Source organism: Podarcis cretensis (assembly GCF_951804945.1).
Source record: "Podarcis cretensis genome assembly, chromosome: 9".
NCBI lineage: Eukaryota > Metazoa > Chordata > Lepidosauria > Squamata > Lacertidae > Podarcis > Podarcis cretensis.
Genome location: NC_137178.1, coordinates 7,582,590 through 7,598,447, shown reverse-complemented (window position 1 = coordinate 7,598,447; position 15,858 = coordinate 7,582,590). Strand labels below are relative to the sequence as shown.

The following is a 15,858-nucleotide window of genomic DNA, read 5'->3' as shown; positions in this document are numbered from 1 at the left end:
AAATATAAACACATCAGCACAGAAGAATATCGTCACCTGACAAGGGCCAGCCAGAAGAAGAAGAAGAAGAAGATTTTTTATTTATTATTTATACTCCACACACCTGGCTGGGTTTCCCCAGCCACTCTGGGAACAATGGGAGGAACCACTCAAGTAAAGACTTCCCATCTCCCAAGTATGACAAAATGGAATTATTTAGCATGAATTTCTGTTCTCCAAGTCTCCTGCAGGCCTTTTGCCATCTACCATATTTTTTGCACCATAACACTCACTTTTTTCCTCCTAGAAAGTAAGGGGAAATGTCTGTGCGTGTTATGGAGTGAATGCCTGTGGGTGGCGGGGGGGATCTGCTGCAGTCGTGAGCAGAGGATCCATGGTTCTCCTTCCTTCCCTCCTCCGTGGTTACAAAGCATGGATCCACATGGATCCTCAGGATTTTTACATTGGGCTACTCCAAACTCACTGTCAGATCACATGTCTGTGGCCACAGCATGAACCACAAAAATCATATATCCACTATTTTGTTTAGAATATTTTTTTTCTTGTTTTCCTCCTCTAAAAACTACGTGCGTGTTATGGTCTGGTGCATGTTATAGAGCGAAAAATACGGTATCTCCTGGCGTCTGCAGACAGGGCCAAACTTGTGTGCTTCTCCATGAGAAGGGGGAGCCCTGCCCTCTCAGGAACAGACTGGCAGAGGAAGACCTTTTGACCCTATTGAATCAAAAGGGTAAAAGAGGGACAAAAGTCTAATACCAGTTATCTGAACAGATGTTCTCATCCTCCCCCACATGCCCTTCAAAGGAATCTTAATACTGCAGAGCTGTGGATGATAAAACCCCTGGTGCGGTACAATATTCCATAGATTGTCAACAGTAACAGTATAAAAAAAAAAAAATGCTGGAAGCTTGGCCTGAGACAAACAAACTTATCTGATTTATTTTATTTTATTTTTTAAAGAAGAATATAGGCTTGAGGTGTGGCATTTTATTATCTTTCATTAGTCAGGCATGCACTTCCAATACAATCTTTACCAGTCCTTCCACAAACTGTATTTTTTTCTTACTAAAGAAGCAGCATTAGAACAATTCTCACACCAAAATCCAATGTCTGGAAAGGAAATTCAATTTAAAAAATAGGTTGTTTATTGGCAAATCTTATAATAAAATAGCTTGAGGCACTAATGGCATGCAATCCTGTAAGGGTGTCAGCAAAATTGGGCGGTGGGGGGAGAGAGAGAGAGAGAGACGAACTGCAGCGTAATGAAGTTGAATCAAGTGTATTGACTTCATGTACTAAGATTGAAATGGATACATAAATGTGCTAACCTTAAATGTGACATGAATATAATGGGAGCTTTTTCACAATAGCAAAAAGTACACACACTTGAACATCCTGTACAAGGCAGATTCTTATTATACTGCTTAGAGTATTGCTTTTACACTGCTACTTAAGGCAGATTATAGATCCCATTTTGTAGAGGAATATAATATGCCACACCTGTATCCTAGGCACAATAGCAATTGCTCTTTCATCCTGGCTGCAGTTTCGCTATCCAGATTTGCCAGAACACCTGTTGGCAACCTCTACAGAGGAGCAGTAATCACTTCCTAGGTCAGAACTACAGATTGTGTTCCTGTCTCGGTGCAGCACTTCTTTGGCTATTGGGCAAACAGTAGTCATGTGCCAAAATCTCAATTACATACTTTTCACACGGCCAGCAGCCGCCGCTACCCCATAATGCACAACTACCTAGACCCGAAGTGGCCAACTCTCTGAAGGCCGCTTGGTTAGGCTGGTGGGGTTGTCTACCTGTCAATCACCTGATGTCATGTGACATGATGTCATATGGCATCAGGTGATTGAAACTTTAAGCTGTGACTGCAAATTAAGATTCACCCAATATGGCCTGGTGGGTCAATGGAAAGAGCCACAGAAAGAGCTATTTAAGGCCTCTGCCTGACTTACCCAGCTCTGGGAAGCTCACAAAGCTTTCACACCTCCTTCCCAGAGGCTGGTAAGGAAGGCATTGCCTTTACTTTTGAATAAAGCTTTTTTCTAAGGTCCTATTTACCCTTTTTAGCTCCCCACCAGGTTGCCCGCCATGGAAATAGCTTTTTGATCCCTCTGCCTTGCTTACCAGCCTTTGGAAAGGATGTACTCCAAGGCCCTCACATGACTTTCCCAGAGTCCAGTAAGTGAAGCAGAGGGCAAAGTCTGCTACAGACAGGTGGGGCTAGTCATGGGATGGGGGCAGTTTCGGAGTTCCTGGCCTTAAGCAAGTTTGCCCTTGTGCATGGATCCCTAGAACCGAATTGTTGCATAAGTGGCGGGCTCACTGCGCATCATATCCAACCCATGCTCTGAAAGGAGAACAATAATGCCAATAGTTGGATAGACCTTAAAATTGTCCCCAGTGTGGAACAAGTGTTCAGTGAGGTGCAGATACCCTCGGGGGGGGGGATTGAAAGTTTCATGCATCTGCAGTTTGGGAGGTAGCATGTGTAGGTAGAGCCTAAAGGTAAAGGTACCCCTGACCGTTAGGTCCAGTCGCAGACGACTCTGGGATTGCACGCTCATCTTGCTCTATAGGCCAAGGGAACTGGCATTTGTCAACAGACAGCTTTCGGGTCATGTGGCCAGCATGACTAAGCTGCTTCTGGCAAACCAGAGCAGTGCACAGAAATGCCATTTACCTTCCTGCCAGAGTGGTACCTATTTATCTACTTGCACTTGATGCGCTTTCGAACTGCTAGGTGGGCAGGAGCTGGGACCAAACAACGGGCGCTCACCCCGTCACGGAGATTCAAACCGCTGACCTTCTGATCGGCAAGCCCTAGGCTCAGTGGTTTAGACCACAGTGCCACCCGCGTCCCTAGGTAGAGCCTACTTCTAAATAAATCAGAAGATGGCATAATTAGTGTGGCAGCAGCAAGCATGGCGTACTTCAAGAAATAAAATTTGGAATATTTCAAAGGAAAAGAAACAAATGGGGTTGTTGAGACAAAAGGAGATGGAAACTTCAAGAAAGCCAAGGTCCACGTTTTGGAGTCTCGCTACAAAGAAATAATCATTTGTTTAAAAAATAAACAAGCAAACCTGTCAGCTTGTAAGAAAGGTACATCCATTTTCTTGTTTATCAAGGCAAAAAACAGGGGGTGTTAGATTAAAAGAAAACACAATGAGCTGTAACAAGCACTGACCTAGTCTTGATTTCTGGTAAAAATTTAATATTTGACATTTTGCTACTGATAAAAATCAGAATTCTGTGGCAGCTTATGTTAATGCAAAATGGATAACCTTCTTTTATCAAGAGATGCATAATGCATAAATGCTTGAAGAATAGAACGCTACCAAAATAGTGATAATGGAACACTTTATACTCATTATTATTTTTACATATGCCATTACTCCTTGAAGAAACTGGGAGGAAGAATGTGGCTTCCAAACAAAGGTTGGCAGGGAAGATACCTTAAACTGTCTACCTAATTCTGTAGCACAGTGGAAAAACTAAGATAAAGGATAATACCCCTACTAGACAAGAAGAAAATCCATAGATGTTATATTAAACTAAAAAAACAAACTTTCCAGCCCAAGCTCATTATTTGCTCTCAATGACAAAACATTTTTTTTAATAGTGTGGAGATTTGATAGCTTCCTAGCGCAATAGCTATAAAAATGTTATCACCTCCTAAAGGCAGGCAGGGGGTCCTGTCTGTTCTATTTGTGCTATGTTTGAAAGCTTTAGAAAGAAAGCACATCTGAAAATGAGGAAGAACTTATGGGATCATAAAGCGATAATGTTCGACATGTTCTCACTTGAAAGAGACGGAAACAACCCATGGTATTTCCTTGCAGAATATGAATGAAAGCAAAGTGTCCCTAGAGAGCTAGCTTGGATAGAGCACATAGGTCAGTTATTCTGGTGGGAAAACCCAGCACATGTAGTCCACAATCAATAAATCAATGTCACTTATAACGCAATCTAAGATGGTCCAGAGGCATAAAGGGAATAATACTGTGTAAAGTAATAGAGTTATGTCCCTTCTGCTTCCTCAAAGTAAAGTTAACATTGTGAGGAGAGCAATGTGGGGGTTTTTTAGATGAAGGGGGAAAAGGCAGTATAACGAGAAAGACAAAAACAAATCTACCAGCCCTATTTTAATCCAAAGGACAAATGCACAGTTGTGTTTAAGGCAGCAATCAAATACATAATTAATACGGAACAAAATCCATTTAAATCTGAATGATTTTCTTTTTGAATTAATATGCTTAGTTTAGGATTGTACACTGCAAATCCCACTAATACCAGTAGGAAAATGATATGGAAAACACATGATTTGGGTATACAAATCTTACATTGCTCGCCCCAATCCTTATTCCACTCTGTACTGTCTAATTAGAATTCCAATTATAATTAAACAACAAATTTCCTGTTATTCAATATTTTCTTCCCACGTGCCAAAATTTTTTTATGAGAAAGAGAGAAAACTCCAAAGTAGTGCTAGTGAAATAAATGAGATATTCAGTGAATGGCTAAGGCTTAAACCAGGGGTAGGTCAGCTGGTGTCCTTCAGATGTTGTTGGACTACAAGTCCCATCATCCTATACTGGCTGGGACAGATGGAAATTGGAGTATATCAACATTTTCCTACCCCTGATTTAAACACTAGAGGCAAAGTTGTCCATACATCTTACCATCCCCTCTCTAAAGGCCAGGAATTCTTGACACAGTACATTTCAATATAAATACCATCCCATAATCAGTGAGTCATTAGTGCCAGCTCCTCAGCACTGCCTGATACAGACCCAGACAATGTTAATTATATAAGCATTAACACTTAGACACTCAGACATAATCAAGTGCTAATGTATATCATAAATACTTAATAGCTTAACAAAATTGACAATGTTTGGAATACATCTCATTTCTAGCATTTAAGCATGTAAATTTTGTGGGTCAAGGTTTAGAACCACCAGCCTGTGTACCTAATTAGATCCACCAGACCTCCCCATTGGCCCATGAGGTCATTTTGGTCAAGCCACAGCCAACTGCCCTATAACTGACATCGGGTATGAAGCAGGTAAAGATGCTGATGGGCCAAAAGGGTGTTTGAAAGCCCCATAGCCTCCTTCACAGCACTTTGGAAGTCCCAACAATCAACTGATCAATGGGACTTGTGCAGAACTGGGCAGAAAATGGTTCACTCTGCCCCCACACCAAGGTCCTGATCAAGTTCAGGCCACCTGCACCTGCAATTTGGAGAGGAAGGGAAGGGCTGAAGGTGAGAGCCACCCTAGGCTGGATGAAAGTGACAGTGAGTGAGAAAGAAAATGAATGGAGACAGATAACAACAACAACAACAACAACAACAACAACAACAACAACAACAACAATTTATTATTTATACCCTGCCTATCTGGCTGGGTTTCCCCAGCCACTCTGGGCAGCTTCCAAAAAAAATATTAAAAATAGAATCAAACATTTAAAACTTCCCTAAACAGGGCTGCCTTCAGATGTCTTCTAAAAGTCAGATAGTTGTTTATTTCCTTGACATCTGATGGGAGGGCGTTCCACAGGGCTGGCGCCGCTACCGAGAAGGCCCTCTTCCTGGTTGCCTGTAACCTCACTTCTCTCAGGTGGGAACTGCCAGAAGGCCCTCGGTGCTGGACCTCAGTGTCCGGGCTGAACGATGCGGGTAGAAACACTCCTTCAGGTATACAGGGCCGAGGCCGTTTTGGGCTTTAAAGGTCAGCACCAACACTTTGAACTGTGCTCGGAAACGTCCTGGGAGACAATGTAGGTCTTTCAGGACTGGTATTATATGGTCTTAGAGACCACTCCCAGTCACCAGTCTCATTGCTGTATTCTGGATTAGTTGTAGTTTCCGGGTCACCTTCAAAGGTAGCCCTACGTAGAGCACAAGCAGGAGATAACCAGAGCATGCACCACTCTGGCCAGACAGTATGTGGGCAGGTAGGGTCTCAGCCTGAATACCAGATGGGGTTGGTAGACAGATGCCCTGGACACAGAATTAACCTGCAGTTCCATGGACAGCTATGAGACTAGAGACTGTTCTTATGTGAGTGAGGACGCATAGGGGTTGCAGACTGATGTGCCCCCAAAATTACTGGGTGGCGTCGTGGGTTAAACCACAGAGCCTAGGACTTGCCGACCAGAAGGTCAGCGGTTCGAATCCCTGCGATGGGGTGAGCTCCCATTGTTCGGTCCCTGCTCCTGCCAACCTAGCAGTTCGAAAGCATGTCAGTGTGAAGTAGATAAATAGGTACCGCTCTGGCGGGAAGGTAAACGGCATTTCCGTGCGCTGCTCTGGTTCGCCAGAAGCGGCTTAGTCATGCTGGCCACATGACCCGGAAGCTGTACGCCGGCTCCCTCAGCCAATAAAGCGAGATGAGTGCTGCAACCCCAGAGTCGGTCACGACTGGACCTAATGGTCAGGGGTCCCTTTACCTTTACCTTTTATGGCATGTGCCCATGAATAAATTCAGCAAAAAGGCAAGAAGTACCTTGAACTACATGGGATGCAGGTGGCGCTGTGGGTTAAAGCCTCAGCGCCTAGGGCTTGCCGATCGAAAGGTCGGCGGTTCGAATCCCTGCGGCGGGGTGCGCTCCCGCTGCTCGGTCCCAGCGCCTGCCAACCTAGCAGTTCGAAAGCACCTCTGGGTGCAAGTAGATAAATAGGGACCGCTTACCAGCGGGAAGGTAAACGGCGTTTCCGTGTGCGGCTCTGGCTCGCCAGAACAGCGATGTCACGCTAGCCACGTGACCCGGAAGTGTCTCCGGACAGCGCTGGCCCCTGGCCTCTTAAGTGAAATGGGCGCACAACCCCAGAGTCTGTCAAGACTGGCCCGTACGGGCAAGGGTACCTTTACCTTTACCTTTACCTTGAACTACAGTGAATCACACAAGGAAGTAAATCACTGTGCAAATGTTTCAGAATTTAGTTAGCCCAAAAATTTGCACTCAAACAGACTGATTACTTTAATTTAAAGCAGTAGATGATGAATTGAGAAACGGCAGCTTTGGCTTTTGCTCTCCCCTCATTAGACAACAAACTTTTAAAGTCTGTTTATCAAATGGAAAACAGTTCTGTGTTCTTGAGAAAGGTAAATTGAACATATCTCCCTCACCTCTAAGATCCCACACAATGTCTATTCATTTATCACAAGTGCTTTGTATCATCCTGGAACAGGTAATGTAATGCCTTTCACAATCTCCATTTTCTGAGAGCTGAAAGATAATTAATGGATTTAGAGAGAGTCTGAGAGGACTAACAATAGAATATTTGCATAGAGTGACATTTAGTGCACAATATTTCACAGAACGAGAACTGGCAAACCTGAATAACAATTGGAACTGATGGCAAATACTTAGAACAGGTTATGAATATTTCCCACAATAAAATATGATGAATGGTTATGGATACATCAACACTGGTCTTAATGATGATGCAGCCAAGTTTAATAAGGCGTCTTATGTAGAAGAAGAGAAGAGTTTGGATTTGATATCCCGCCTTTCACTCCCTTTAAGGAGTCTCAAAGCGGCTAACATTCTCCTTTCCTTTCCTCCCCCACAACAAACACTCTGTGAGGTGAGTGGGGCTGAGAGACTTCAAAGAAGTGTGACTGGCCCAAGGTCACCCAGCAGCTGCATGTGGAGGAGCGGAGACGCGAACCCGGTTCCCCAGATTACGAGACTACCGCTCTTAACCACTACACCACACTGGCTCTCCCAGTGGTCCAAATGAACCAACTTAAAGCAGGCTAGTCAGGAAGAGATATTTGGGTGCCGTAGGAGGTAGCAGCAAGCACAATGGCACCTGTGGGTGCCACTCTGGCAAGCACATTTTGGTAGCAAATTTCATTGAATTATGTATTTTATGAAGACATAGGTTGGAATCCAACAAAGTAGTTCCATAAACACAATGATTTCAAGCTGTGCAACACAACTTCCCCGCTCTCTCTTCATTGCACCTATGCCCCAGATCTGCCCTATGGGGTCCCCCCCAACCACCCAGAGCAGATGTGAGGAAGAAGAAGAAGAAGAGTTTGGATTTGATACCCCGCCTTTCACTCCCTTTAAGGAATCTCAAAGCGGCTAACATTCTCCTTTCCCTTCCTCCCCCACAACAAACACTCTGTGAGGTGAGCGGGGCTGAGAGACTTCAAAGAAGTGTGACTGGCCCAAGGTCACCCAGCAGCTGCATGTGGAGGAGCGGAGACACGAACCCGGTTTCCCAGATTACGAGACTACCGCTCTTAACCACTACACCACACTGGCTCTCCAGGATGTAAAGTGCATGGGGAGAGGAGAAGGAAGTTCCACTGTGCAAATGGAAATCCTTGCACTCACAGTACTACTTCGCTGGATACCGCATATACTTTCTGTTGTCTGAAATTCAGTTCTAGTATTATGGGGAGAGAGAGTTCTCTTTTCCCATCATACATAAATTTTGCAAACATATAAACTTTTTGTATATAGAAAAAGACAACTAGAAAGGAGAGGTTTACGAAATTTATGTGTGTTTCCTAGCTTTTGCTTGCTGGCTAGATGCTTCTCCAACCTCTTAATTATTACACATCTTTCATTTCCAAGTTGTGGTGACCAAAAGACTACATAATGTTGACTGAAAACATGGCCACGCCATAAAGGGCATTACATGATACTAGGGAAGAAAGGAGGTGCTGTTTTTAGCAGGAGTATCATGCTGCCAGAGCATCATATCCCCCTCCCAACTCAAGCCTAGGAGACAGTATCTTTAGTTAATGGGATTTGCAATAGTGGAAACTGACAAGTGGTTAATGATGCTGCCACCAGACAAGATACCCATAATCAAAGTCAATGAATGCAAGATGTTTCCCATGGAAAGTCACTAGCAACCTTATGTACCAAGCTGCCATTATTTATCTCTTTTCTCACAACTCTCTCCAGAAACTGACAACAAAGGAATTACTCCCCCAAATATTAACGATTCCACCAACCTAATCAAAATTGCTGTAGATGAAGAAGAACAAACATTTCCTTATACAACCCACACAAACTTAATGGGCACACACTTTCACTATCTCCACTGGAGGTGCTTTTGACAAATTGAAAAAGATTCATGAAAAACCTTTGTGCATCTCACTTTAGACTGAAATTCCACACAATTAGTTGTCTGATAAAAATAATTTTATATTCTGCCTGAAGAACAGGTCTGCATAATTTGCATATATTTATGACAATGGAAAAGTAGTTCTCTAAAAGGTGCCGCTTTGACTATTCTATGTAATATATTTAACAACTAAAACAGAGACAGACAGCTAGATATAGTATACTGTATAGTGTATTTTATTAAGAATGTTGAAACTTGCTTTGAGTGTAGAGCACAATTTTAAAAGCTCTACATTCTTCAAAGCAAAATTTTAAAATCCAGTTTTAATGTTATGTTTAATATAGTATAGAGAGAGACAAACACCTTATCTAAATATATAAAGAACAGCATCCAGCTAAAATGTACGAAGTTTTCTCTCCCCATCCCTGAAAAATTCCAGAAAAAGACATTGCAAGGTTGAAAGTGTGCAAACATTTTGAAATAAGTGGTGCAAACAAATTTGTGTTTGCTTGTTAAACTTCTGTTTCCCTTAATTTTTTTATCATATACAGCAAAGTATTGCTTTGAATTGCATTTGTGACTGGTTTTTCCAAAGAACAGAACTCATGTCAGTCCATAGAACTGCAGGTCTCTTTTATTTTCTGGTTGAAGTCTAGTTGAAGGCTGATTAGCATACACATAATAACCTGCACCAAGGATAGCTATTGTTTTCACATACAAATTTTGGTCACAGAGGCTGGACGGTGGTCCCAGAATTGTCATCTATGTATGATCATACTCCGTAAATCACAGTGATAGGAATGCATTGGTGCATATGGACAGTCTTCTGAAGCACTGGTCTTTTTGCCCATCCATATATAGCTGCCACGTTTTTGAAAGCCATTTCAAAACTTGATTATTGCTCATTACAGTGGTAGATATATTCAGTGACCATGTCATCATTAAACATGGACGAGTACTTTCTCTTGAAGTCAGGCCTAATGCACTGTACAAGGCTCAGTCCAAAGGGCCCCACTATTCTGAGACCAGACAATGGATTAAATGGACTCAAAACTGCTCCAAATGCTTTGATCCATATTGGAATGCGCCTCTCATGTTCAGGACAGGAGGGCCTCCCCGGGAAACCCCGTGGCTCCACTAATATAAGATGTTTTACTGTGAGTAAGCAGCTGCCAGGAATCCACTCAGGTTGTGTCCAAGTAAAATCATTCTGTCCAATCCCATTTCCCTCCTCCATTCTTCTACAAACTGATTTTCTGCTACTTCTGCATCTGTGTCAAAGTGTGACCTACTACTGCGTCCAAATCCCAAGAGATCAAATGCATACACAGTCCTGTTTTCGCAATGATCTTCACAGTTCAGTGCCCAAAGTCCAACACCTCCTCCAAACCCATGGAGAAGAACAAGTGGAGTTTTCTGCAAGAGGCTGTGAGAGAACATTAGTGTCCATATTTTATTCTCATTGGATAGGAAGACATATTGTTTACTGTATGTACTTGTGATACATTTCAGTATTTGCTCTTCAGCATCCTTAAGACATACCAGTGATATAGGACACCAAGCAGGCAGCCAACTGGATAGCCATCCTAACCCTTTGCTGGGAGACTCCAGGCTCTCACTCTCATCCTTGGCCATGGCAGTGCAGAGGCAGTGTCAGCATCTGGGAGCCATTCCAGGGGCAGCAGCTGGGAGCTGAGTGACAGAGCGACCATGGCAGCAGCACCCCCACCAGCCATCATGGGACCCACCCAACAGCATATAGAATATAACAGATATCATTGTACCCTACACAACGTTAGACACTTTTAAAAATTTGTTTTTATTACAAAGAGTCTACCAAAAAAAAATGCAGCAAAATAGTTGTATTATTTTAAAGTTTGCAACCAAATTTTGCCATTAAACGTGTTACTTCAACTGCATTTAAGCCAAACAGTTAAAAAGTCTGATCACACCATACAAGCATTGTTTCGCTTATTAGTCACATGAAATAACTGTGAGGATGGACTCAAGGGGAAAATTCACCTTGTACAATGAGTGTTTGGGTTTTCCCCATGATAAAGTTGAATTTTTGAAGAGGAATCACATGAAACAAATTTCTGCAATAATGATTTCAAGAGGCACTCTTACCAAGAGCATTTCAAATTGTTCATTTTTCAATGTACAACCTTGCATGAAGAGGTAGTGCCATCTTAAAGCCATTTTGAATCAAATTGTACTTGCACATATATGTGAAAATTAAATGGTACCTCCACAATACATAAACCCAGCATTCAATATAAGCAGTTTTAATGAAATTGTCATGATCAAGGAAACATCTGTAATCTGATGTTAACAAAGAGGTGGGAGGTGTGGGAGACAGGGAGAGAGATGGAGAGAGAGAGAGATACATACCTTGCTTCCGCACATCCTCCACAGCAGCCACCAGTTCTTCTTTTAGGTCCTGGCTCTCCTTTGCAATCTGTTCTCCTTTTTCCAAAAAGTTTTGAGTAGCTTGTTCAACTGAAGCAGCCAGCACATGAGCCTTCTTAGATCGACCTTTCTTTTTACCAGATGGTCCTTTGTTACTTGTATTTACAAGGGTAGTCACCTTTAAAGAAGATTTTTTTAAAAAAAGTTTAATGAGCACAGCTTTAATTTGTTTTACAATTGTTCTCAGCAGACATAAGATACATGACTCAACATTTTCTATTTTTTTTTTAAAGCAGCAAAGTCTTGTGGCACCTTAAACACATTTATTATAATATTAATAAATACACCAAAACAGCTCCAACTACAGTCCACCTTCAAGGATACCATTGTACTGACTTCAAGGACAGCAGGAAACATAAAAAAACAGGATTCTACTCTCACCTCTTCCTTCTTTTCTTCTCTGTTTTCTCTGTTATCTTTATTAGACAGCTTAGTCTTTGTCCATATAATTCCAAGACAACATGCACACTAATGGTCATGCACAGTTAGTGATTTATTATTATTATTTTTAAATCAAAATTGAAAATGACACTCAACATACAGAGTGATAGTCTAAAACTCATGCTAATTTGATGTCACCAACTTTATTCATCTACCCTTCTTCCTGAGAGCAAACAGAGAACCAATGTTGTCAGAGCATTTGAAGTCAGGAGGTGAGGAAAACTTCCACACTACTTTTATCAGTCATAGCTGAGCTTTGTGAACGCTTCTCTGATTCCATTGAACAAGCTCTACTGAACTGCCCTAGAGATAGCGCCAGAGCAACGTGGAACCACATCAAAGAGACAATCTACAACACAGCCATGTCCTGCTTTGGCAAAAGAGAGCAACAGATCCCCGACTGGTTTGAATCTGGCATAAAGGAAATGAAGCCTGTTATCACTGCAAAGCACAAGGTTCTTGTGAACTACAAGTGTGTGCCCTGTGAAAAGACACTTGCTACACTGAGAAAGGCAAGGAGCGATGCCCAGTGGATTGCCAGACAATATGCCAATGACTACTGGCTAAAGCTGTGCCACAGCATTCAACTCGCTGCTGACACCAGCAACACTTGCAGAATGTACGATAGAGCTCCCCCAAAGCCTCAGACACAAAAGGGTAAGAGTTGCTTCTGACTGTCTAGCTCCTTCTGTCTAGAATTGCTTTTCTACCACAAAACACTGAGTTTCTCTACTTCTCAACCTGCGCCATACCCTTTTAAACCCAATGTGGCATGCCATGCAAGCAACCCTGACCAGCCTGTCCACTCAAAGGACATCCAGGTTCCCCATTGCAAGCACAGCATTAAAGGTAAAGGACCCCTGACCATTATTAGGTCCAGTCGTGGCTGACTCTGGGGTTGAGGCGCTCATCTTGCTTTACTGGCTGAGGGAGCCGGCTTACAGCTTCCGGGTCATGTGGCCAGCAGGACTAAGCCACTTCTGACAAACCAGAGCAGCGCACGGAAACACCATTTACCTTCCCGCCGGAGTGGTACCTATTTATCTACTTGCACTCTGATGTGCTTTCGAACTGCTAGGTTGGCAGGAGCAGGGACCGAGCAACGGAAGCTCACCCCATTGCGGGGATTCAAACTGCCGACCTTCTGATCGGCAAGTCCTAGGCTCCGTGGTTTAACCCACAGCGCCACCCGCGTCCCAAGCACAGCATTAGCCCTATCATTAAGGTAATGGGAAAGCTGTCCTTCTTGAGCACCATGCAGTTTGGCCATAAACTCTCTGGTGACGGTTGCTGCAGAGATCCAATGAATGAAGGACATGTCTTCTCCCTCCAGCCACTTCCAGAGGGTTTACATTGGCCCCTGGATTTTGGATGGATCCTGGACTATATATCTGCACTCTTGAATGTGAGTTCACAGAAGTTACTAGTTCACACATATTTTTTCCTAACCTACGTGGATCACACAGACCAATTAAATTAATTTGTGGTCGAAAGCCAAACGAACTTCCCTGCCTTATATCCCAATATGGTTATTTATTATCACAAGCAACCAGATGAGAGAAGGTGCGCTGAAAATTAGGTATGTTCAGCAAAGATATTTTACAGAAGTGTATTTTTAAATGAAAGAAGTGGAATCCTGTAGTATAAAGTATTATCCCTTATAAGTGCAATGCCTCAATACAGCCTATGGAATAATTCTACAAATCCTTGCTTCTGTACTAAACTCTCATTGCTTATGTGCTGCCTCTATTACCATACAAAATAAAACTACAGCCGATCTTGTAGGTATTTGGCACAGTGCTAAAATGTTATTCCCACAGTGACAACATGCCACACACAGTTAGAGCTAAAGGACACAGGGGAATGGGCACTAAACAGTGCTAAAGGTATAATGTCACCAATAATAGATACTCAGTGATTGAAAGTTACAGATGGCTTGCTGGTTTTTTTTTACAATAGACAGCTTGCTTAGCACAAACTAGTAGCATCTGAAACAAAGAAAAGTGGTTTTTGGCAGCTTTCACACAATGAACTGAAAACAGCCTACCATACTATACTGAGAGCAAAAGATCATGGAAAGAAAGATGAACCGAGTAATTTCCAGCTTCAGGAATGTTTTATTCAACTCAGCTGTATAGATGACATACATACAGACAGACAGACACATGCAAGCTTGGATCAGTTACTGAAATGACAACTGAGATTCTGTAAAAAGATTATCTCCAAACTGTAGTTCTATTACGCCGTGTTATAAATCATAAGTGCAATTTGAGTCTGTTCTACATACAGTGAACTTCTGGACAAAAAATAAATAAATCAAGACACTAAAGGCAAGGCAAGTAAATTAGATTTACTTTTTATGTGCTAGTTTGGAAGATATAGCCAAGGCTGTGATGAGTTCTACACAAATCCAAAGATGATGTTGAACTTCAACCATGCCTTAGTATTTGAAGACACCATGTGACCTGCATCAGATTATGTACTGATTCAAAGCCAACACGAAGTGGAGCAGAGAAATATATATACCACATGAGACTGATGGATAGTGCAACTATGTCACTAATGTCTGCATTGGACCCAGAACAGCATAAGGAACTTCAGATCCTCTCTTTCTGCTGCCTCCTACCTTGGAGCAGCATGATTCAATGTTGATGAATTAATGGAAGCAATGCAAAAAAAATTGCCAAATATGTAGAAGTATAAAAAATCATTCTAGTTATGGACTACCAAACAATTCCTTTCTCCATATTTTCCCCATTAGAATAGATATACAAGATTCAATATTGGCAACATTCAGTTGTGTATAACAAACTCATATTGAAGTAGTTCAAAACCAGTGTCATGGGATTAAACCAGTCCCATGGACCATTTAGGAAAGAGTAAAATCACTAAATCATCAATAAGGGTAAGACGATACCTTTTAACTTGACTCACAGAAACTAATTGCTGCGAGTGATCTGACTTTGTGGTCTGATCATGGTGATTCTATTATGGTATACTTTTGATATTAGACTGCTAGTTTAAATAATATGGCATTGCTTTGTTGATATTTTTTCAATGTCTATTGTATTTTATTGTTATGTTTTATGTGAACCACCTGGAGACGAATTTTAGTCTGAAGGGTGGTATAGTTGTGTCTTTAAAAAATGAATGAATAAATAAAGCTTGAGAGGGCTAATTGGAACCTTGTGTACAGTATCCAGCTGGATTTTGCTTAATCCTCAGAAGCTCTTCTAATAAGGCAGTCATGCCTGAGTCCTGTGGTGTTGAACTGGGAATTCATATACCCAAGTTTCCTTCTCCAGTAATTCTTTCTTTGCACATATCATGGTTTGAGAGAGGCTAAATACAAGCTGAAACACTCCATCTCCTGGTCTACAAAGTGAATAAAATCTCTTACTGCTGATTTAGTGATATTTCACAGTTTTATTATATACCTAGATGAATTTTGACGGATATTAAACTTTCTTTATAAGACTCTTTCTTTTGACAAAAATATTTGATTATATTGGAATGTGGTATCTACTGAATCTCTATCACTACATAAAGCATAAAGTAAAACATACCCACCATGGCCCTAAGTATTAGAATAAATTAATACTGACAGAATGAATACAATGATCAAAAAGTTGTTGCATCTTCTTGGAAGATGAATTAGAGTAAACATAAATATTAAATATAAAATGGGGTGAAAATTAAACACAAAGGAGGTTTGGCAAATTTGATTTTCTAAAGTGGTATGAGATAGTGGTCTGCCATCTGCCACTTTGGATTTGGTCAAGAGCAAATAATAACTGATGCTGATATTAAGCAGATGATAGTGAAATGTAGT

The 15,858-nt window shown here is 41.7% G+C and overlaps 1 protein-coding gene, 1 long non-coding RNA gene and 1 pseudogene across 6 annotated transcripts in view; 1 reads left to right on the top strand and 2 right to left on the bottom strand.

Annotated features, from left to right (window-relative positions):
- CTNNA2 (catenin alpha 2) overlaps positions 1-15,858 on the bottom strand; it is a 562,131-nt gene that overhangs the window by 450,472 nt on the left and 95,801 nt on the right. For all 3 annotated transcript variants that reach the window (XM_079990774.1, XM_079990775.1, XM_079990773.1), the window contains exon 3: positions 11,508-11,703. In XM_079990774.1, coding sequence (XP_079846900.1) covers positions 11,508-11,703 — 196 coding nt within the window. The remainder of the gene's footprint in view (positions 1-11,507; positions 11,704-15,858) is intronic.
- Positions 1-15,858, top strand: part of LOC307224447 — a 52,123-nt gene that overhangs the window by 15,415 nt on the left and 20,850 nt on the right. The window lies entirely within an intron of this gene.
- LOC307224308 (1-acylglycerol-3-phosphate O-acyltransferase ABHD5 pseudogene) lies at positions 9,533-10,768 on the bottom strand (annotated as a pseudogene). The gene has a single exon. The product of its transcript is annotated as a 1-acylglycerol-3-phosphate O-acyltransferase ABHD5 pseudogene (transcript).